The sequence below is a fragment of the Sphaerodactylus townsendi genome, linkage group LG11 (genome assembly GCF_021028975.2).
Source record: "Sphaerodactylus townsendi isolate TG3544 linkage group LG11, MPM_Stown_v2.3, whole genome shotgun sequence".
Taxonomy (NCBI): domain Eukaryota; kingdom Metazoa; phylum Chordata; class Lepidosauria; order Squamata; family Sphaerodactylidae; genus Sphaerodactylus; species Sphaerodactylus townsendi.
Window position 1 is genome coordinate 16,515,907 of NC_059435.1, and position 23,808 is coordinate 16,539,714.

At 44.0% G+C, this 23,808-nt stretch overlaps 2 protein-coding genes across 2 annotated transcripts in view; one reads left to right on the forward strand and one right to left on the reverse strand.

Moving 5' to 3' along the window:
• Positions 1-6,285, forward strand: part of CUL1 (cullin 1) — a 53,269-nt gene extending 46,984 nt beyond the window's left edge. The window contains exons 21-23 of the mRNA XM_048510450.1: positions 967-1,072; positions 2,545-2,658; positions 5,648-6,285. Of these exons, the coding sequence (XP_048366407.1) occupies positions 967-1,072; positions 2,545-2,658; positions 5,648-5,728 (301 nt within the window). The 3' untranslated portion in view covers positions 5,729-6,285. The remainder of the gene's footprint in view (positions 1-966; positions 1,073-2,544; positions 2,659-5,647) is intronic.
• Positions 6,286-6,848: 563 nt separating this feature from the next.
• The window catches only part of EZH2 (enhancer of zeste 2 polycomb repressive complex 2 subunit), a 54,797-nt gene continuing 37,837 nt past the window's right edge, over positions 6,849-23,808 (reverse strand). The window contains 12 exon segments of the mRNA XM_048511694.1: positions 6,849-7,170; positions 7,773-7,857; positions 7,968-8,048; positions 9,039-9,120; positions 10,006-10,101; positions 11,872-11,964; positions 11,966-12,024; positions 14,518-14,532; positions 16,478-16,530; positions 19,839-19,933; positions 21,846-22,015; positions 23,668-23,806. Of these exon segments, the coding sequence (XP_048367651.1) occupies positions 7,110-7,170; positions 7,773-7,857; positions 7,968-8,048; positions 9,039-9,120; positions 10,006-10,101; positions 11,872-11,964; positions 11,966-12,024; positions 14,518-14,532; positions 16,478-16,530; positions 19,839-19,933; positions 21,846-22,015; positions 23,668-23,806 (1,029 nt within the window). The 3' untranslated portion in view covers positions 6,849-7,109.

The following is a 23,808-nucleotide window of genomic DNA, read 5'->3' on the forward strand; positions in this document are numbered from 1 at the left end:
TCTAATAACCAATAGGAGGATTATAGAACTATGAAACACAGTGTAAAGATATGTTAAACAATGCAGAAAGTGATATTACAGAAGTAGAAAACACTGCAGTGAGAATAGATAATACCTGCAGCAAACGTAGAACAAAGTACACACACTGGTTTTTCTGTTTCTCTCCCTAGTCCACGGTTTATGGCAGGACAATGGGGGAGGGGGGGAGAGAGTTGCTCAAGATATTGTTTAAGCAGCTCTTATTAAATAAAAAGGTTGGTGACCCATAATATCGCAGTTAATAAAGATAAGTAGACATCCCAAAGCTCATGCAATTAACACTCTTGAGGTTGCTTGATAAAATGGAGCCAGCTCTACAGGTAAAACTGAGACATTGAAAAATTGGGAGGCGCAGTGATTAAATTCTTCGTTGCTTCTCTCTTGCAACTATAAGAACGTTGGGAATCTAAATAACTTTTTGTAGTTGACCTTTTTTGAAAAGCCAGTTTTGAAGAATAAATGTCTTCTAAATTTGGATTTGTATAAATTGTTCCTTTTTTTTCATAATTCTGCTTTGCTTTCCAAATAAAGCATATGGACTAATTGTCGCATCACTTTCCTTGACATGTTTTTGCTTCCGTATGGTAGAATGAAGGTTCTCATGATTAAAGATAGCACAGACTGTTGAATAAGTCAGAGCTGCTTTGAATTAAATTGACAGGAAAGCCTTTGGTTTAGAATCACTCTTACCTGCTGGTGACCAACCTGTCTATTCTAGGTAAATATTCAGATAAGAGTGGGGTTTATCAAAAGATATAGATTAACAAGCAAATTCACCCACAAGTCTTCACTCTCTATATGTCCAAAGGTTAAACTATTTTGAGGGACATTTAGATATGTTTCACCTTCTGAAGAAACTGAAATAATTCTTAAGAATGCATGCCTTTTTTACAGCAATTTGTTTGCTTTTAATTTTTCTTCTGACAGCAAAAAACTGAGGGTAAACATAAACGTGCCAATGAAAACTGAACAGAAACAGGAACAGGAAACGACACACAAGAACATAGAGGAAGACAGGAAACTGCTGATCCAGGTAACTGGAGAGAAGGGTGTGCTCTGGTATTCTCCTTCTGTAGCTGGTGGGGTCAGCCAGGAGCCTTGGAAAGTCTCAGATGTTTGCAAAAGATGGTGAGGTTTGCAGGTCTTTTGCTAGTGACAATGGTTATGTGAAAGATGAAAAATACTTCCACATGTGTGTTAAATGGTATAGGCTGCTTTCACAAGGAGGCTCGGATGGACGGTTTCTTCAGCTTTGTGACAGTAGCAGGCTCATGCTAGAAGCAGGCATGACTTCTCTTTGGGAATACACAAAGGTGGAGCATTTTTCATTATATGTAGCTTTCATGTAGATCTTGAGTGCATCACAGACGGCTGGCATTTGAAGGCCCAAAACTGGAAACGCCAGATACTGGACTTTGCACCTGCAAAGTATGTACTCTGCCATTGACTGACTGATCTCCTAAATGTCTGTTCAGACTAGACTGCTCACTACGTGCACAGGGTGGAATTTCGGTTCACCTGTTCTGACCTCTGAACCAGCGCTTCTACATCCTAAATTGGGTTTAGGACAGTGGTGGCGAACCTTTGGCACTCCAGATGTTATGGACTACAATTCCTATCAGCCCCTGCCAGCATGTCATGCTGGCAGGGGCTGATGGGAATTGTAGTCCATAACATCTGGAGTGCCAAAGGTTCGCCACCACGGGTTTAGGATCTGGGAGCCACCATGGTGTAGTGGTTAAGAGCAGCTGGATTCTAAACTGGAGAACCAGGTTTGATTCCCCACTCCTCCACCTGAGTGGCAGAGGCTTATCTGGTGAACCAGATGTGTTTCCACACTCCTACATTCCTGCTGGGTGACCTTGGGCTAGTCACAGTTCTTCGGAACTCTCTCAGACTCACCTACAAGGTGTCTTTGTGGGAAGAGGAAGGGAAAGAAACTTGTAAGCCACCTTGAGTCTCCTTACAGGAGAGAAAGGTGGGGTATAAATCCAAACTCCTCTTCTTCTTATACATGCCACTGCCAGGCAGGAACTTTTAAAGCCTCTGTTCAGTTTCATGGATGTTGCTAACTGCTATTTCAGAATATCTAGCGAGGTCTTTCAAAAGTAAGAAATGCAAGTGGTGCTTGGTACCAAGACAGCACTCCACCATTTGGGAATGCTGCATGCATACTGTCTGTATGTTGTCACCGGTGGATTAATCTTTTCATTGAAAGTTTACACAGGTTAGGGAATTAGGATATTACTACTGATAAACTTCTATGTTCCACTATAGCAGTGGTGGCGAACCTTTGGTCAATTGGCCATGCTGGCAGAGGCTGATGGGAATTGTAGTCCATAACATCTGGAGTGCCAAAGGTTCACCACCACGGCACTATAGCATTCTCTTCCCTTCTAATTAAATGTACCTGTGTATGTTGGAGGTGTATGGCCAGAATCCTGTGTAACCTTTGGCTGACCGAGGGTCATGCTGTGTTCCTAAAACTGTTCTCTTTTGTGTTAGGCTGCTATAGTAAGGATTATGAAGATGAGAAAGGTCCTAAAACATCAGCAATTGCTTGGAGAAGTTCTCACGCAGCTGTCATCAAGATTCAAACCACGAGTCCCAGTAATAAAGGTTTGTTGAGTAATCCAGCTGTGGTTGAAAATAGGAAATGTTTTATCTCAGCTCGACGGGTCTTGAAATCCATGAATGTTGGGAGGCTGCTTAACAGTGGAGCCTCACATTTTACATATAACCAAAAAATCCCCCTGAAGCCAGGGGTGTCCATTGTGCTGGCAGGGGCTGATGGGAATTGTAGTCCATGAACATCTGGAGGGCCAGATGTTGGATCCCCTGCCCTAAGCTATTTCTTCAAATGCAAGATCAGCCAGATATTAGATCCTCTTAGGTAGCTTGAGTGCTTTTTACCAGCCCAGGCTCCATGTGGGCTATCTTTGGAAACAGCGTGGAAGCTTCAACTGGTGCAGAATGTGGCAGCCCAAATACCTAGGGAGGGCTTAGTGTAGGGGTTATATTTCCTTGTGTCAGTTGCACTGTAGCTATATTGTTTCGTTGCCAAATTCATGGTTCTGTTTGTGGCCTTGAAAGCGCCAAATCTTTGGGACTGCATCTCCCCATATTCCCCACATTTCCTGGTAGTCCCCAGCCCCAAGGACATTCGGCTGTCTTCCACAAGAGCCAGGACCTTTTTAATACCGGGCTCCTGTTTGGTGGAACTCACTGCTGATGGACAGCAGGGGCCCTGCAGGATAGACGTCAATTCCGCCAGGTTTACAACTGAAAATGCCTTAATAGCATCACCTTGATCCCGAGTATGTGCCTCCTCCTTTCTCACCATAAGGTTTTATACATCTGAGTTAACTACTGGGAGTGACACGTGGGTAAAGTGCTGCTAAATCCCCATCCATGTAATTACTATATTTGGAAGATTTTCATTGATTATTAACTTAGTTTTAATGACTGTATTTTAAATATGCGTGGTAGCCGCCCTGAACCTGGCCTTGGGCAGGGGGATCAAGTCTAAATAAATAAATAATAGCAATTAGCCTTTGCCCAGGATACCTGGTTCATTTGTATGAACCACTCCATCATTTAATATCAGCTACCGCTGTCCTTCTCTGAGGGGCCTACCTTGAGGAAGCATGGCTGCCGGTAGATAAGTAGGAGAGGGCATTTTCAGCCACGGCCCCCAAGCTTTGTAGTTACATGCCCCAGGAGGTCTGCTCAGCCATTGCTGGTTTCCCAGAAATCGATGGAGAGCAGGGTGTCTCTGGAGGGGGTTGAAGTCAATGCTGTATTTCGGCACTTTGGCCACTGGTCTATGGCTCCTTCCGCACATGCAGAATAATGCACTTTCAAACTGCTTTCAGTGCTCTTTGAAGCTGTGCGGAATAGCAAAATCCACTTGCAAACAGTTGTGAAAGTGGTTTGAAAATGCATTATTTTGCGTGTGCGGAAGGGGCCTATGAGGCGTTACTTTGCTTGCCCAGCTTGTATGGTTTATCTGGTTTTATTGGGAGGTTTCATGTTCTTTAGATACTGATGCTGCTCTTTCGGTTGCAGTTTTGGGCACACTTTTACATGGTCCGCTTCCTGAGTATTTGTGTAGAAGAGCAGATTACAAATCCTGAAAATTAACTTGTTGGTGTAGTGGGAGCACATATACTGTGTAAATGAGATGCATAGGAAATCTGTAAAGTAACCACCAGGTTTTATGCTTAGTCCTCTTTTTAGAGCACTCTCTTCTGTTTTGCGCACTATATAAAGTGACCACGTATAGATAGCAGTGCGCACTAGTCAGTAGCAGTGTCTGCTGTACCCTTATGGTGATTTCAATAGTTTAGAACAGTGGTGGTGAACCTATGGCACGGGTGCCAGAGGTGGCACTCAGAGCCCTCTCTGTGGGCACACGCAAACCAAGTCGTGCCCCCCCCCCCCCACACACACCTAGGCTGGCCTGGACCACTGGGCTTGATTATTAGCATTAAACCTAAGAGCTAGTTTTGGGGAAGCAGTGTAGGTAATCCTGTTAAGCGCTGTTAAACCCCACTGATTTTCATGTGAAGAACTAAAGCACGATCCTTTACCTGGCAGTAAGCTCAGTTACTGGCAATGGGGCTTGCTTCTGAGTAAACTCCCTAGTGTTGTGATTCACCTGTTGGAAGAGTTGCAGGGTTGCTTCAAAGCAAAGCCACTGACTACCACCAAGCTTACTCCCGAGTAACACACACCTCAGAGCCAACCATTTTTTCTAAACTAAAACCTCAGTATTCAGGTTAAATTGCTGGGTTGGCACTTTGCGATAAATAAGTGGGGTTTGGGTTGCAATTTGGGCACTCGGGTCTCAAAAAGGTTCGCCATCACTGGTTTAGAACGTTATTGAGCACCATGCATTTTCTCCAGTCTGTCCATGTAACATATCTTTTAACCCTGCATGCTGTTCAATTGCTAATTGTTTTTCAAACTAGCAGGTTAAATTATTATTATTATTATTATTATTATTATTATTATTATTATTATTATTATTATTATTATTATTATTATTTATAAACCGCCCTCCCCCGAACTTCATTTCATTTCATAACCTTTATCGGCATAAGAAGCAACAGAACAATAAGGAAGGGATGGTTAAGAGCGTATTGAAATAACAATACACAGAAATTTTGCTACGGCCTCCAACGTCGCATTGTTCTTGTTATTAAGGAGAAATAGTTTTTTGTGCGTTGCTTGCCTCAACTTGGTCTACCAACAAGGGGGCTAGGCACTTGGCTCTGATAGACGCATACAAGGGACACTGTAATAAGACATGCCAAACAGTCTCTTTGCGGGCGAGACCACAAATAAATTTCCTCTCGTGGTGCGGGAGCCCCAATCTTCTTCCTTGTCGAAGAGCAGATGGTAAAACATTGCAACGAGCTAGTGATATAGCCTGTCGCCATTTAGGCTCTATTAACAGTTGCAGATATCCTGCCATAGTTACTGTCATAGTTAGCAGGTTACTTGAAAGAGTTACTTTATCATTTACCTGGAGAAATCTGTCCCTGACCAAATGGGGACAAGCTGTAGGTAGTAAGTCCTCCCTGCTTTCTCTTTCCACTTCCAGAAATGCATTGACATTCTAATAGAGAAGGAGTACTTGGAACGGGTGGACGGCGAGAAGGACACCTACAGTTACTTGGCTTAAGAGTTTCTAGCAGCCGTCCGACTGTGTGACGCTCGGCAAATGGTGACATGACGGAACGAATGAGAACAGCGGAACTTCATAGCAGCCAGCCTGCTGCCATTTGGACCTCCCATTTTTATAACGGAGACCGGGACTCCCATCAGCCAGTCTCGGGACTACATCAGACTTGCTCAGGATTGATACATTTCAAGTATGTAAATATGGACACCGATGCCATTTAACCTAATTTAAGAACAGGAAGGAATCTGAAACCTTCTCCGTGGAGGGTTGCATGCTACTGCATTTAAATCAATACTTTGGCTAGACGACAAAACGAGCTGTCGATGCCGGCAGCGCTTGGGTGTGTTGGCAGCACTTGGAGAGAGAGTCTGGTTGGGGCCCATGTTGTAATCTGCTATGAAAAAATCATTTGTATAGTGTGTTTCATTTTCTAATGTGTGATAAATAAACAGAATTAAAAAAACTTCTGTACAAGTTGCGTTTGGTTTTATTGTTAAGTTCCATGAGCTATCTTTCTTAAATGTAAATAAAAAGTTATGATGATTATGAAAGCCAGACCAACTGGGTAGTGTTTTGCTTTCGATAGAACTTCCTTCAAATCGCTTTCACTGGGTTCAAAAAATATAATTTTATAACAGTATTCTTTTGATGAATTGAGAGAAATAGTGAACGGGGGGAAGACATAACAGGAAGTTTCACACAGCTTTTTTTTTTTAATGAACAGACACACGGCTGCTTTCAGAAAATAAAGAGTTCACACACAAATAGTGGAAGATGAGTAATGCTCTCAAAGCAGTTAACTGCAGTCAAGAGCAAGACTTGGTGCATTTTGTTGCTTTAAGATTACCTTTTGCAGAAGACAAACGGGGCGCATAATTAAATGTTCTCTATTCTTTGAGCATATCCTCTACTTTAGGTGGTGGAGCTGACTAGTTGAAATGTAACAGTACTTTCATAAATATAGTTTTAGTGTAAACTTGACATGTATCATGATGGGTTTTTTTCTCATCATTCACAGGAATATTTTTGAAATCTTTCCCTTCCTTGTTAAACATCCCAGTATTACAGTATCTATGTTTCAGCCGTACCTTATTGAAAGCCAAAAGGAAAGCACTCCAACTCAAAGTTCAAGTATCCTTTATTCAAGGTTGAAAAATGTACCACACTGCATTATTGCAAAAGTTCAATGGTACAAAACATGTTGCAGCTGGTGAGAAGGCAATAAAAATTAACTGTTTAAAAATTTGTCATAAATTACACAGGTACAGTACTCCGCAAATTCAGCATTCCAAATTGCATCAATTCAATGTTTAAAAAATTGCCCACAGTACTAGAAACTCCTGAAGATAAGGCAGCTGTTTGATAGAAGAGGTAGTTGATATCAAGGGATTTCCATTTCTCTTTCAATGCCTACATACTTGAGGGCATCGGCCTGGCTGTATCTGTAACAACATGGAAAGCCATCCTGTGAATGCCAGTTAACAACTTTTAGGGCTACAAAAAAGTACCCACTTCCTTTCTGTTTCCATGATGAGCTGCCATATTTTATTTCCTTTTCATCATTTTAAGACACCGCTGAAACCTCTCCCTTCGGGGAAGGGCGGTATACAAATGCAATAAATAAATAAAATAAAACAGTACTATGCAATACTATTTGAGGACAGAAACAAAACAAGATGTTGAGAGCTAAAGCTGGGCTGGAGGATCCTTAAATCTAAACGAGAGGAGCAAGATTGGTTTAGAAAAGGTTAAGACTCCTGATTTGGGGGGCACTCCAGCTTCCACTGAAAGAAAGCAACAAACCTCAGTACATTTTAACCAGTTTTCTTTAACAGCATCTGCACTAAATCAAAGCCAATCTAACTCTAAAATGGAAAATAGTCTAAGAGACTTAAGGAAAGTTCTGGATCACAGTACTTCTCATTACACGCACTTTCTGCATACCATTTTGACAAGATTCATTTCCATGACCTGAATACAGCAGGCACATTCTCTAGCCCAGATTTGTGAAATTCAAAGCATCAGTCAGGTGTTGTATACCTACCTATAGTCAAAAAACAGTTCTTCACCAGTCTGAATGGCTCTCTTAGCAAATATGCCTATTCTGTGATCTCCATTAACCATCATAACTGGAAGACAAATAGTGACATTGGTGCAAAGCTCGTAGAATGCCTCCTTTTGAGTATTTCTTAAATATCTGCATCGTCACTTGAGCACTACTGAAAACAAAATTATTCACCTTTTGCATAGCAGTTGGGATTGACTGAATGGTTTGCAAATCTTATTTTGTTACCCTTCCGCGTTGCATCAACTACAAAATCTAAATAAAAATACAGTTCGTTAGAATAGATTTTGGCACTACTAAAACTGAATTATCGAGTCACAGCGCATAATGGTGATTTGCTAAGGAGCAAGAAAACTCTGTCTGAAGTTCGTTGCTGCAGTTGAGCTACTCTAGTGCAGGGGTCTGCAACCTGCTGGGGCTGATGGGATTTGTAGTCCATGAACATCTGGAGAGCCGCGGGTTGCACACCCCTGCTCTAGTGCCTGGTTTTATTGCAGGCTATTCTGACTGTAGTCAGCGCTTGTTGCTGCTTCAACCAGATAAATATTCAGCTTCAATTACATTTCTCTAGAGCAGAGGGGGTCAAGTTCATTTTGTTACGGGGCCTGAATAAATGTGGCTTGGTTGGGCCATGGGGTGGGGCTGCATTGACTGGCCCCAGAACAGCACTTGGTGGGAGGGGAGATGCCTGGACTGGCAAGTCTGCAGCGGGGGTGGGTGGCAGCGTTGCGGGTTTTTTTCAGGCCCACAAGCTAAGGCAATCCCCCCTCACTCCTGATCTGCCCTGGCGAGCAGCTTGCCAGGCCAAAGGAGTGAAGGGGGTTGTCTCAGTTGGCTTACAGACCTGATCAGCCTCCCTCAAGGGCCCAGATCCAGCCCCTGGGCCACCTGGCTGACACCCCTGCTCCACATCCAGCGAGGCTTTCTTATACAATCCCGTGCTACTTGGTATTCCTTATCATTTTATGTGTTTTCCCTCTTAACAAATGGGGGGGTGTTATAGTTTTCCACATGGGTGTAACAGCACATGGTTCAAAAGCACATGGGTGTGGGACTGATCTAACCCCCATCTCCACTGCCCCCAAACTGTTAGAAAACCTATATTGTTCTGGTCTGATAACCCTTTCTCTTGGCCTCCTGCTGCACGGAGTCAGGAAACCTTGATAGTCACATGAACGCCATGCCTGCTTCAGCAGAAGTAATGGGTAGATGATGAAGAAGCAGAGTTGAGGGCAGAACACCTACCGTTGTTCAAGTTGAACAGAAAGCTGCACATGTATTTGTCATACACTTTCCCTCTTCTGTCTGCTTCATCCTGTGAAATAATCTGGAATTTTATTTAAGAGATTGTGTTGATAAAGACTGCAATTCAAGCAGGGGGTTTCATTTTGTGCCGTTCCTCTCCCCCACCGTATCCCAGCCTTCTATGCAAAACCTAACCAAAAAAAACCCTGCCTGCAGTTAGTTGGCCAAGTGCTGGGGTATTCCGGGGCCAAATATGACCGCAGAATGTCTGGATCTGTGTTTCGGACCGACAGGACTTTTCCTTATGTACCTCCTCTTAGGTTGAAGGTTTAGGGCACTAAATCTCAAGTAATTATCTCTTTTCCCTCAAAACCCCCTCTCTATCCCAGACCTATACCCTTAATATATTTTTTTGCATCCCTGGACTCTGTGAATTCTCTCTGTGTTTGGATTATTTGTGTCCTTGTAAGTTTAATATTTCATCTTTTCTTTAAAAAAAAAAGGACACTAAATCTTTTCAGTCCGATACGTGCAGAAACTAGCTTTCTCCACAGTCATCTATGATCACGATTACAGAGAAAACGTCTGTCCAGCACTCCACAGATAAAATCCTATAGCGCAGTACTTCCCTATGAGGCAGTAAAACTATGGCCCCCAAAGCAAGATAGCAGAGCATACGATAAAAATTATATTCCTCATTAAATCATACTTTAAACTTTGTTGGGTTTCTTGGGGGAGAGGAAGATGGACTAGAATGCTAAATGTTTAATTGGACACCCTCGTTTCACTCCCTCCATCCCCACCACAGTATGCTTTACAATTACTGACTTTTATTATCCTACGTGCACAACAGGGCACACTTGTGAAGGAACTATTACTTTAACCAAAGGAAACTGAGCCTTGTTCTTTGCAAAGCAGTACAATGGAAAAAAAAACACTCCCACATCTTGTCAAAGTTGTCTCTTACCTCGCCACAATACTCAGAGATGAATTCGTTTTTCTGTACTGGATCCTTAATGAAAATCCCCCAACCTGCCACATCAGAAGGTGCTAGCAGCAAATGCTAGCAGAATAAAAACAAGTGCCTTAGAAACAACTCTTGAGCTGAAAATACTTAGCCCTAACTAGCTGGAGCAATGCCAGAGGTTGCTTATTTGCACATACAACACCTCGTATGGATGAGCAGTGGGGAATTCGTAGCTCTCGGACACGAACCTAACAAAATGTGGGATTGAGGTGGTTCCCCTTACATGACATAGCTGACAATCACCTCTAAGTCTCTGCTCCAGATGTTAAACATACTTTGCCTTGAAATCGATCATCTTCACTGGCTAGAACGCAATATAAAACTGATACACGAGCCTTCAAAGCGTTAATACGCACACCTTGGCAACTGGTTTTATATATTTGCCGCCCTGAGCCCTTCAGGGATGGGCGGGTTAGAAACGTAAAAAATAAATTTAAAAATAAAATAATTGTATCAATGTTGCAGACTTGTTTTCTCTGGTAAAGAAGGAGCATTATGCTTGGAACTGTGAAAACCAAGTATGTCAAGGGCTACGCTGATAGGGGGACTGGGTGAGAGCCAGCAGAAAAGCTAGTAAGATGGAACCCATAGCTACTAAAACCCATGGGGCTTTAGGAAATTGTAGCTAAAACAACCCTAATATGCCTCACGCTGCCGCTGCGCATTCTTGATAACTAATGAAATGGACGGAATGGGATGTCAGTGGCTGAAACGCACATCAAGTTGAAGGACTTGTAACTTTACAGCAGCTGGGAAGCATATTATGGCGGCAGAAGAGAGCAGCGTCTTCTTCATGCTGTGAATCATGTTGCCAGCCACTGGGGTCGATTTCTTTCTTCCTTCTCTAAGTTCTGCTCCCCCCCTCCCCTTCCACTCTTATCTTTTTTTGCTTACCCCGCTCCTAAAATTTTAAACTGAAATGGCAGCCATTTTGGATTGCTGGAATTACTGCAGAGTGCAGACTGTACACAGTTACTTGTGCAATTCAAAATAGCTGGTGTGATTTTATTAGGTGGTCTTAAACTATCTTTGAAAAAAATCTAAGCTGTCCGGTAAGCAGGAACGCATTCCTAGGTTTGGACAAATACCTCCCATTGTTATACCTTACCCCCATCCTACAGATTTTTTGATCCTTAATTTAGGGCCAGGTTCAGAATTAAAGCGAGTAACATTTCTGTGAAGGGGGTGATTTCTACAAACTTGCCCAGGGACCTTTAACAGCAACACTTCATCTGCCCCTCCAACTAGCCCAAAATTGTTCTCTGTAGGTAGGAATCCTTCCGTCCACAGAAATGCTCCAGTAGTTTTAAGGCCTAGACTGCATATGAGGCAATGCCAATTGATACTCCCCCAATGCTGATTCTACGTTCATACATGCATGGCCAAATGCTGCAAACAGACAGGCAACATACAAAGGTGATTTGCCCTCATTTTGAAGAGAGAGACAGAGGGAGTTACTGAGCCTCTAGAGCACAGGTGTCAAACTCGCGGCCCTCCAGATGTTATGGACTACAGCTCCCATCATCCCCTGCCAGCAGGGGATGATGGGAACTGTAGTCCGACAGCCAGCATCCGTTGAGCAACGCACACAGGCACAAAGACTTTGTTTACCCCCCCCTCTAGAATTTTTTAAACTTTCTAAGTTTGGTATCAATGTAGAATCCCCGAGGCTTCTGTGGTCCCAGAAGTTTCACGGCCCCTTCAATAAGCAGCAGACAATGGGAACATTTCTTATTTATGATACTATACTAGAGGGGTATGAAAAGGAACAGCAAGTGGGTGTTGTTCACCCAGGAGATGAAGCACCTTTTTAGATCCTCGCTGAATACTGCAATTCTTGCAAGAGACGTTTTTGCTGTCCCAATGATCAGCCGCTCCACGTCAAAGCTGGCAGAGATCGAGGGATCACGCGTGCGACCCGGGTAGCGCAGGGACACTGCTTAGTGTTGCATTGTGCTACTGGCGGCACCCGGAAGCGGTTTGGCCTTTAGGAGAAAAAAAGAACAAAAATCAGACAATGCCACTGACTTAAAAATCAGACAATGCCACTGGCTTCAGGGTTGTGCAAAAATTCAGCTGCTGTACGTTGCAATTGGAACTGCCTACTCCAATTGTGGTTAAGGAGCCTCTCTCAAAGGCTGAGAAGACTGCTGAAACCCCACAGAGGCACGGAAATGAAGTTAAGGTATAAGCTTCGATTCTATAAATTATACACTGGGTAAACTGAAGCAAGTTTATTTATACCTCGGTGAAACAGCAGGTCCCCATGTGTTCCTTCAGTTTCCATTCTTTTAATCTTCTAAAATAGCGTGTGGTGAAAAAGAGGCATCGAGATAGTAACGGAGAAAGTGGCTGGAGTACCCAATTGAAACAGAGCTTGCCCCTCCAACTGCTACAGCTCTTTGCGAGAATAATTTAGAGCAGGGGTCTTCAAACTACGGCCCTCCAGATGTTCACGAACTACAATTCCCATCAGCCCCTGCCAGCATGGCCCAATGACAGGGCTCATGGGAATTGTAGTCCATATCTGGAGGTGGTATTACATGCTGCTTCAGCAAGGGGTGGCTCAGAAACGTGGGGTATACTTGCTACACACGATCTTAGCCAAAAGGCCAAGAAGCAATGTGGGGGCGTACGGCAACCCCTTGGAAGTAGAAAATGTGTGGTGGACTATAAGCTCCTTTATTAAGGCAGCATAGGCCTAATACTAGCCCTGTTCTCTTTCATGGATCCACAAGATGCATAGGCTGCTAACCATTTCAAAACCCTATTAAAATTTGTTTTTATTTTGTAAAATGTATGTCTCAATTCTCTGCCCGCACAAGACCCACCATAAAATAGTCCGAGTATGGCACTTTTCAAATACTACATCCTTGACATGCAGGCTTTACAATGAGGAAAGAGCATTAGAAATGATCCTGGACATATTCAGATTTGCTAGGGGTACACTGCTGTGTCTGATGCCCTCCGTGACCTGAATAGGCACCCTAGAAGACATTCCATTGCCACAGCCCACTACAGGGCAACACTGGGAGTGATGTGCTTCTAGTCTCTGGGGGTGACTGTTCATGACTATAAATCTCACAGAAGAACACAAGGACAATGCTGGGGTCTGAAAGGCATTCTGATCACAGGGAAGTATTTGGCTGGTCTCTACAGACCTTTAGGTATTTCCGTAAGTGCAAATCAGCCAATTTAAGAAAACAAAAACAAAATAAGACTGGAATGTAATAAAATCTGTCCTTCTCCTAATATTGGTGGCATTTGCTTTCTACTCTCTAAAATGCTTTTGACATTTGCCCAACACATGGAACCTTCCAGAACCCAAGCGTTCAGAAAGCAGCCAAGCGAGGCGAGTCTTCTAAATCAGATGTAAAAATTACACGTTTCTTAAGTCACTTACATTCTGAACTGCACTGGCAGAACTTCTCACAAAAGTTCTGAGCAATGACGCATGGGCACGAGCTGTCACAAGGCTGGTTGTGGGTCACATGGCTGGTAGGTATGTATACATGATTTGGATTTGACTCCATCTAAATCTGAACAAAATATATCTGAGAAGTTAAGGTTCGGTACTTCGCGCCTCCAGCTGACCACAATGTCGTGCTGCGAGGAAGCCTCATTTTATCTCTACCCCCTCCTGCCACAAGGCTACATTTTCAGCTTCCAAGTGCCGCCAGTCACCTGCTGCAAGTCCAGCGAGGGTTTCTCTCTCCAAACCTTTCCCATTGCTGGCCCACATGTTGCTGTCTCTGGAGGGACCCCATCCATGATGGCCTCGCCGCTTGGGACAGGGTTCCAACTGGCCACAGCCAACCTGGGGTCCCTGTCACTGCTGAGGCACCTCCTGGCTCTGTAGGGTTCGGTTGTGTGGGAGTCCCTCCCAAACTCCCCTTGTCTCCTGCGGAATTGTTGCCCATGTCTTGTGTATCATTGTATGACAACCGGGTCAAATGCTAAGGGAGTCTTGTCAAACTGTTGTGGCCCTGGATCGTCCAATAATTAGATTCAGTTAATAATTTTTTTAAAAAAAGACAACTCTCAGGAATGCTACACAGTAAGAATCTTCAACAAGACTACTTTTAGGAAGATGGAATCAAAGAACTTTACAAACAAAGACTTTCAAAGTAAATCCTCTCACTGAAACTAACCCCTTTGTTCCGCAAAGCAAAGGAATAGAACGCACAAAGAGTATAAATAAGATGTGCTATATTACCGCTTTAGGTTTCATTCTATGTTTTACTCTGTCCCTTTCCTGCCTCGGCAACTCTTAAGTCCCAAAGAGTTCAAAGGGAGAATGTAGCAAGCTATTTAATTTCCTCATCACTACTATAATGAATTAGATCTCAAAATAGTTATGATCGTCTGCAGGCCATTTTTAAAAATATGTTAGAGACAAGTTTTAAAAGTGGACATCGGCAATGAAATGCTGAACCAGGGAGTCTCCAACACGGCACCTGCAGACAACTTTCTTGGCACCCTCTGAGTGTTTTGAAAAAATGGACGAGGCTTTACTGCTCCAGCAAGGCGGTGGACTGGCGCTTTGGAGCAGTCTAGTTATTTCGTATTGCCGATTTTTAAAAGCGGCTGCTTGACGCTGGCAACTGCTGCTACGAAGGATCTTTGTTCATTGACTAAAGATGGCTGCTGTGCACGCATGAAAAGGTTTTAAGCCAATACGTTCACTACCTTAAAAAGCGACCTGTTAAAACAGAGCTTCTGCCTGAAACGCTGAGAAGAGTTGCGATTGGGGTATGCATGACCGCTCGATTCTCTGACATTCTGTGGAGTTGGCTCTTCTGCACTCCTGAAGCGACTATTTTTGTGGTTAAGTACCGTAATTCAACTCGTGTAAGAATTCAAAGGACACCTGCAGGTTCCACAAAGTTAGGGACTCATGAGCTAAATATAACTGCTTTTTCACTTCAACTAGCTGTCATCTGTAAAAAAAACCGTCACATGTGATAGCCACGGAACCGTTATGTGTATCAACGGGCAACCCCTTGTAGAATGCAGTGGATGTGTGCAATCATCAGTTCCAGTAACGCACCAGTCATTTTGGTGTTTGGGGACTGGAGCCATATGACGCCATCTTTTCAACCTAAAGAACCAACCCGTGATTTACACCCAGGGTCCCCAAATTTTTTGAGCCTGGAGAACCTTTGGAACTCTCGACACAGGGTGGTGGGCAGAGCAACAAAATAGCTTCTCTGCAGGAGAACTATTTCAACTCGCAAAAGTGGCGGCAGGGCAGGAGGTTATGCACAACTCTAGCAGTAATTCTTTAATATTTCAGACAAATGCTTCGTTTAACAGAATGGCTTTTAAAACGACCGTACTATTTGGACATGATTCTGCTGGAAGCTTATGCCAGAGCAACGGTTTTGTTTTAATGAAATTTTATTTATTTTGCTAAAGAAACTCATTAGGATTAAAGCTGAAAATGAAGTGATGAGTCTTGCGAATGAATTCTTCTAGCATGATGAAGAATTATCAATGCTTTTCAAAACCTGCAGACGGGCAGATCTCCATCGGTCGATCATGCTCCACAACTTGACCCACTTTGCAAAAAAGCTTGGTAGGCCCAAGAAAGGTGTTGGCAGGCCGAGGAGGGGAGCCATGCTGAGACGCACCTTTGGACAGCAAGCAACGTGTTTGTATGTCATGTTGGCTGAAATTTGTAACAGTTTTAACAAGTAATCAAGAAACTGTTCTGAGAAATGCTTGATCAATACATTTGGGTTTAATTACTTTCAGTGTGGTTTTTTCTCCAGAGGCGCTCTAAAACCTGCTAAGGGAGTCACAGGAATAGTTTGAGGAGATAGTTCCAGCCTACCATTTAAAAATGCAGATCATTACAGGTGTAGCATTCCTTACTTTTTCGCCCCCAGAATCTTACCATTTTAGTAAAATACCTTTCTGTTTGTTTATCTCACTGGAATGATGGCTTTGAGATTAATTAGCAGTGCAAACCTCTTTATGTTTATTTTATTTTATGAGGTTAGGCATTTGTAACATGCAAACTAATACATTTCCTCACACTCAGTTTAATGTGTACTGCAGCCATGGAACAATCTGAGCGATGTGATGAATTCACCTTTTTCTCATCCCACTTGCTCTTTTTGTGTGTAATAACAGCAATCACTGCTGCTGCATGAATAAGTAAATGTTTCCACTGCACTAGAGTATTGGCCACAGCTTCAATTCTCTTCACACTCATCCTATCGGTTGTCGAGTGGGACAATCCTCCACTCGGGAAGAATGGTCAGTGGAAGGGTCAAACTGGAACTTACATGCATAGTGCTTCCTGACTGAAAACAAATATTGGATCGAGGAATTTGTAAGCACTGACTTAGAAGTGTAGCCTTTTCCACTTTTGAAAATCAGAAGCAGAATTTTAGAATTTCAGAACAAAAATGCTGACCTTTTTTCAGCTGTATCTTTCTGCAGTGAGCCGCCCACAATCTGCAAAGAGACAAACACAATAAAGTTGACAAGCTGTACTGGGAAGGCAGCTGAGGAGTCCAGCTGCAACCTGGAATCCATGGGTTGCTTTGAACGAAGGTGTCTTTCTCTATTTTCAAAAACAGAACAATTGCTTGAATACTGGGAACAGGAAGTGACAAACATCCTGCCAAAAAGTCACTAACTATTCAAATTGTATCAGCAACATTAATTTTGTTCTAATGCTGGCTTCCACTAACCGAGCTGCGTGGTATTGTCTAAGCCATTCCACAGGTCAAATTTCCCACGGCTCATTTATGACAAATATTATGAAGCTTCATTTTGCAGATCTTGTACACAGAAGAACATAAGAACAAGCCAGATGGATTAGACCAGAGTCCATCTAGTCCAGCTCTCTGCTACTCGCAGTGGCCCACCAGGTGCCTTTGGGAGCTCACATGCAGGAGGTGAAAGCAATGGCCTTCTGCGGCTGTTGCTCCCGAGCACCTAGACTGTTAAGGCATTTGCAATCTCAGATCAAAGAGGATCAAGATTGGTAGCCATAAATCAACTTCTCCTCCATAAATCTGTCCAAGACCCTTTTAAGATGCATCGGGTTAGATTTGCCATCACCACCTCACTGTAGCAGCATATTCCAAACACCAATCACACGTTACGTGAAGAAGTGTTTCCTTTTATTAGTCCTAATTCTTCCCCCCAGCATTTTCAATGGATGCCCCCTGGTTCTAGTATTGTGAGAAAGAGAGAAAAATTTCTCTCTGTCAACATAATTTCACTACCCATGCCATATAATTTGCAACAGACTTCCAATCATTATCCCCCCCTCAGGCGCCTTCCTGCGTCTCCAAAACTAAGAAGTCCCCAAGCGGCTGCAGCTTTTCTTCCTCACTAAGAAAAGGTGCTCTCCAGTCCCTCAGATTAGTAATTTGCTGTACATTATTACAGTCCTTGTTTCTGCTACACTAAATAAAGGTCAAGACAAACCGCCTAGCAAGAAAGCATTACGTACATTTTAAGTGTTTAAACAAATCAACTATGTATATGTACTTCTCCCTATCAAAACAAAACACTAAGTGGTCAGTGGTTCAACCGAACAGTCAAGTCTCTGGTTTTCAGACACAATGTTCTCTTTTAACGCACGGCTGATATCATGCATCACTCTCCAAGCATGCATTCAAGTGGACAAAACATAATGTGTGAGATGAATGACATTCACAGCAATTCTCATGGATCCGCGACAGCTGTAATATGCCTGTGTTATGTCCTAGCTCCTAATGTTCCCGCAGACTCATGTCTTTACTTCAGTGCACATCTGAGGATATATATCCATAAGAGGCATGCTTATTATGGCCACTGATATCAATGAGCTAAACACATCCGAAAATGGGTACAATTTTGGACTTCGTATTTCTTTTTCATCTCTCTCAATATCAATGCTGTGCTATATTCTTCATTATTTGGGAACAGTAAGGAACAAGGTACAGTGGTGGCGAACCTGTGGCACTCCAGATGTTATGGACTACAATTCCCATCAGTTCCCCTCGTACAGCTATGGGCCAACTGCGCTGCCAGCATGCCGATGGGAATCCGTAGTCCATGAATCCCCAATCAAATTAGGTACCAAAGGTTCGCCACCGCGAATGTACATTTAAGTCCCAGCCCAGCTGTATTTGCTTCACACTTCATATAGCAATACAACACTATGGTTTGACACTAGAGGACCAAGAGTTGTGTTCACGAAGTGTCTCCTCACTGCATATATTGCAATTTAATTAGTACTTTTTTGAACAGAGGGTTGTTGGCCATCAGATCCAAAGTTTTCAGCAAAGCGATGCTTAAAGCCCGGTGCCACCAGACCAAGACAGCAAAGTACAATTTGAAACTGGGGTGGAGGGCAAGCACTACAGTTTGCCAGTTCAGGTAATTAGAAAGACAGTGTTGCAGAAATTATATAAAAAATACAGTTGGCGGGCACTTAAGGCAAAAGTAATTACTTGCTTAGATGTATTGTCGAAGACTTTCGGCGAGGAATCACTGCCGGGTGCTGTGGTTTCATCGGTCAGTATTCCTTCGGTTATTCTCTCCTGGCATTCATCTGTGGCTGGCAAAATCATGGCCGTAAATCTTCAGGAAGGATCTGATGAGGTAGTGAATATGGGGAAAGCAAGTGGAGTATATCTACTGTGAGGTGAAAAGGTGAGGCCATCTGAATAGAGTAGCCTGGCATGTGATCCTCTGAAGATGCCAGCCACAGATGCAGGCGAAATGTCAGGAGAGAATGCTGCTAGAACACGGCCATACAGCCCAGAAACCACACAGCACCCTACTAATTACTAGATGTTCAGCAGATGGTTTAATTTCATTTATCATGCAACTAAAGGAATGTGGTCACAGGGCTGAAGAATAGCTTGCTGTGAGGTACAGAGAAAATTTTATTAGCAGAAGCAGATCCCACACAGAGTGGATTTCTGATTGCCTGGCGAAAAGCCAAATATGCATGCCAATTCTATACTACGCTACATAACGCCATATTTCTAATTTCACGCATATTTTGCAACTAGCCCATTTATGGCATTAGCAGCAATACGAAAACAGTCTTAGAGAAGTATTGTCGAGGGCGTTCACGGCCGGAATCACTGGGGTGCTGTGTGGTTTCGAGACTCTGGGCTATATATGGCTTTCAGTCATGAAGCATTCCCTCCTGACGTTTGTAGCTTCTGCATCTGTGGATCACTCCTGGAAGATGCCAGCCAGCAGATGCAGAGCAAAACGCATGGAGAGAGGAGAATGCTGCCAGAACACGGCCATACAGCCCGGAAACCACAAAGCACCCCAGTCTTAGATAAGGCCGTAAATCACAGGTGTCAAACTCGCGGCCCTCCAGATGTTATGGACTACAGTTCCCATTATCCCCGGCCAGCATGATGCTGGCAGGGGATGATGGGAACTGTAGTCCATAACATCTGGAGGGCCACGAGTTTGACGCCTGTGCCATAAATGTATTAAAAGGCTTTACTTTTTTTCCAAAAGTAAGAGGGATAAAAAAAGCCTCCCACAGGAGCTTTCAAGAGTCAAAGCTCCCTGCATCCGATACCACGTCAGGCAGGTATCTGACGAAGGCAGCGTTCACTTTTGAAAGCTCATTATCCTGACGTTCTTGTGGGTCTCTGAGGTACTTTTACCCTCTGAAACGGGGCCTTTGGTTGCAACAGTTATTTTATGACTGTCCTTTTCATTCTCTCCAGTTGCTTCTCCTTCCTCTTCGAGCGAAGCACAGTGTTTGACTGGCCAGGCAGTCACTGGTTTACCTGTGTTTCCTCTTCTTCTTTCTGGGAGGAGTATCGACATCTTCAGCGGGCACAGGAGCAATGATACTAGATTCCTTGACTCTAAACTCGTACACCTGGAAAGAGAGCACATGTTTGGCAAGACTAAGTCAACTGTTGAGTGGGAACGTGTGCGTATTTATATTTTTATACACACATACAAGAGAAAAGCCATGTTCAGAAGAAAGTTCCACTTAACATCTTTTTCCTGCCTTTGGCCTGGAGTGGGTGTTAGTCACCCTCCAAACAGGCAGTGACTGGCCAAGGTCATTTCTCATGCTTGTTAATTAACTCATCTGTAACTCATCTATGGATCTGGTTGGGAAGGGGCAATTTGCTCATGGCCAGGACTTTCCTCAGGCAGAGGAAGGTCAGGAGGTTAGGGTCTGCTTTTGCTATAAAGTATAGCCCAGGGGTCGGGAACCAGCGGCTCATGAGCCACATGTGGCTCCTTCCCGCTTGTACTCTGGCTCCCGGCATGGCTGCCCCTTCCAGAGGCGTACCAGGTCCAAATGGTGCCCGGAGACCCAAAAAAAACCCTCCGGGCTGCACGGACTTCCCACTTACTCGCAGCAGTAGCGCGCAGCGGCTTACCTGCAAGTAAGCACTGCAGCGCTTACTTTCGGTGCAGCTCCTAGCCTCATCAGCAGCCACCCTGGACTTACCCAGGTGGCTCCAGGCTGCCGCTCCAGGCAGCCAGCCAGCCTCTATGACTTTCTTAAAGAGGCAATTCCCCAAAAGATTGCTTAAAGGGGAAAGCAATCTTTAATCAATCTTTGGAGAATTGCCCTTTTAAGAAAGTCTCATAGAGGCTGGCTGCCAGAAGCCGAGCCTCAGAGCCTGCTGTGGGAGGGTAAGTGAGGGGAGGAGGGGAATGACGCCGGCTGGCCAGTTGGTGGGGGTGGGGGGTGGGGTAAGGGGGGGCAGGAGCCTGCTGGGGAGGAGGCACTATCCCCTTGTTCTGGAAGGCGGGGAGGAAGTGCTCTGCCGTTGGTGGCAGCTGGCACTTCGACAGAAACTAGGAGCTGGCTGGGTGTGGGGCAGAACGCCTTGCAGTGGGGTGGGGGACAGAGAAATTGAAATTGCTCCTTAGCTGCTGCCACCGGGTCCAAATGGCTCTTTGGGTAGCAAAGGTTCCCGACCCCTAGTATAGCCTATAAAGTACTCCCTTTTGCATTTCATGTGTTCTTCCCTTACCCCACCCAAGTTGCCTATAGACTTTTGCTGTATGCTCTAAAGCATTTTTGTTTTTAGCTATGAGAAGGCAACTTCTACGTTGCAGAACTGAGAAAGTGTATTTAGCTGGTTTTCGTGTTTTCTGTGTACTTGAACTGCCAATGGAACTATACTTACACGCACACACATGTATTAAACCTTTTCTTAAATTTCTTCATTAAAGCTTTCTTTTTATGGTGGGTTGCTGAAGAATTTTCTGAATTAATCCCAGTTTAAACTTGGCAACACTGTCATGGAGAATTTTGTTCCAGGGTCTCGGCTTGAAGCAGAGGAACAAAATTCTTAGTTGAAAGCTGGTCAGCCTCAGGGGCATAGCTAGGAAAAATGAAGCCTGGGGCAGACTCCAAGTTTTCTGGGGGGCCCCCCTATGGGTCCCTGGGCCCCACCCCACTTATTTTAGCTACTTGGTGGCGGAGGCCTGTGCAGAGGCGGGGATTGAGGCAGGGGCGCAGCATCTGGCGACCTCTGCTAGACTGGCCTGGCGGTGGGGAGCAAGGCAGGGGAAAGAGTAGCAGGGTGAGGGGAGGGAGGGTAATTTTTCCGCCCAGTGACCCCAACAGTGTGATCCTATGACTAGTCCCTCTCTCCTGTATTAGCTTCTGCTTCGCTGGTCAGCCTTGGCAATTTATTACATTTATCTATTTCTATTCTTCATCTAGTCTTATAACCATAAAGAAAGTAATATTCAGGACAAAACAGAAAGCTCTCTTAAACATAATACAGTGCTTGTACTAATAACCAGTTTGCTCTTACCTGCCTACATGTTTTGGTCCCAATTAACTTGGCAATTGCACAGAAATTGTCATAATAGGTACCAATGAGAACTCTGAACATGGATGCTTCTGCCCCGCTCCACTCAACATTTTCTGGAGGCTCAATATTTGGCTTCATCTTGATTGGTGTCTGACATCTAGAATTTGCTTCTGCAATTTCAGGAACAAAAAAAAGAAGCAATCTTTTTCAAGGCTTTTTCCCAAGGACCCTACTTTACTAGGATACAACACACACACACACACACACACACAAATGCATGACTCGTCTTGCACTTAAGTTTACTTGGGCCCCTTGATTTTATTTAACGCTTTACATGCAGGGTCTACCTCAGGGTCTCCTCATCTTATGAGGAACCTTTCTTCAATAAAAATGGGCACTGCACATAGAACGGCGACAGAGCAACATGGAAGGGGGCGATCCCATTATATGAGGCTGCCTTGTATGGAGACAGACTAGAGATACTGAGGACTAGGAGCTTCCAAATACAAAGTAGATGCTCTGTCACAGAGCCACACGCTCCCAGGGCACCTGAAACTGAACCATTCAGTTGCTCCTGATGCAGAGACAAAGCGTATGAAGCTCATCAAAGGAGGCCTGCCTATAGCTTCAGAAGTGCCTTCTAATTATGCACGGAATTTAGTAGGGAGTGGGCATTCTAGTAAAGCCAAACTCTGAAAAATACATTGTCAGTATTTTGGGGGGTTTCCACCCCTTCCTAAAAAAGCACCAATAAAAGGGAGTCAAAATGGATTCCAAATAGTGCTGATTTTTTATGCATTGTGGGGAGAAGGAAGGAAGGAAGGAAGGAAGGAAGGAAGGAAGGAAGGAAGGAAGGAAGGAAGGAAGGAAGGAAGGAAGGAAGGAAGGAAGGAAGGAAGGAAGGAAGGAAGGAAGAAGGAAGGAAAGGAGGAGAGGAGGAGGAAGAAGAAGGAAGGAAGGAAGGAAGAAGAAGGAAGAAGGAAGGAAGGAAGTTGAAGGAAAGAGGAAGAGGAAAAGGAAGGAAGGAAGGAAAGGAAGGAAAGGAAGAGGAAAGGAAGAGGAAAGAGGAAGGAAGAATGGTAGGCTTGGAATGAATGAACAGACCCAGACGGACCCAGACCGGACGGACGGACGGACGGACGGACTCTTTTCCCCTCTCTTACTGCAGCCTGGACAGGCCCAGCATTGAACTGTGCGTGCCATCTCCATGTGGAGACTGGAAGCAGCGCATGTAGCTCAATGCTGTGCTCAGCCTTGCCAGCATGTAGTATTGGCTTTTTTTCAGGCATAATAAACCCAATCAATACACATAATGTTTTGCCCACCACTAGAATTCAATTGCCCATGGTGTGCTAGAGTTCTCCAGAGCCACATTACTGTTCTTCAGCAATAACATACTGTTGAAGAATGAAAGGCTTCGCTTCTTCAATAACCTGTACAAGAGATCACTGTGACAGACTGCCACTCTTGACTACTTAAAATTGAGGGTTTTTTTAGTCTTGGATGTCAGCATCACAGCAACGGTTCTCTTACTTGCTCAAATCACATCTGCGTGAATACATTACACACGTATTTACATCCAACTCAAAAGATATAATGCCTTGAAACACTGAAATTGCTCTGGTCAACTCTCCATGAACTCACATACTGGCCTTTTGCTTAGCAAGAGCACATTCCTTATCACTGTGTCTCTACAACTGATATGGAGAGAATGAAAATGTCTAGCACAAAATAAAATTAATGACCATTACGTGGGACGGAACGAGCTTAACCAATCCCAAGAGGCCTTTTCAGCCAAACACACACGACGCATCTGTCTCACCTGAGGAGCTTGACGTCTCGTCTTTCTTCTCTTCCTCCTCTTTATCATTGTTTTCTCCTCCAGTTTCAGTCCCAGCTTCTCGGTCACTGTCTGTGTCCTTAGATTCCAGCACGTTTATCGTTGGGGTGCTAGGCCTACACA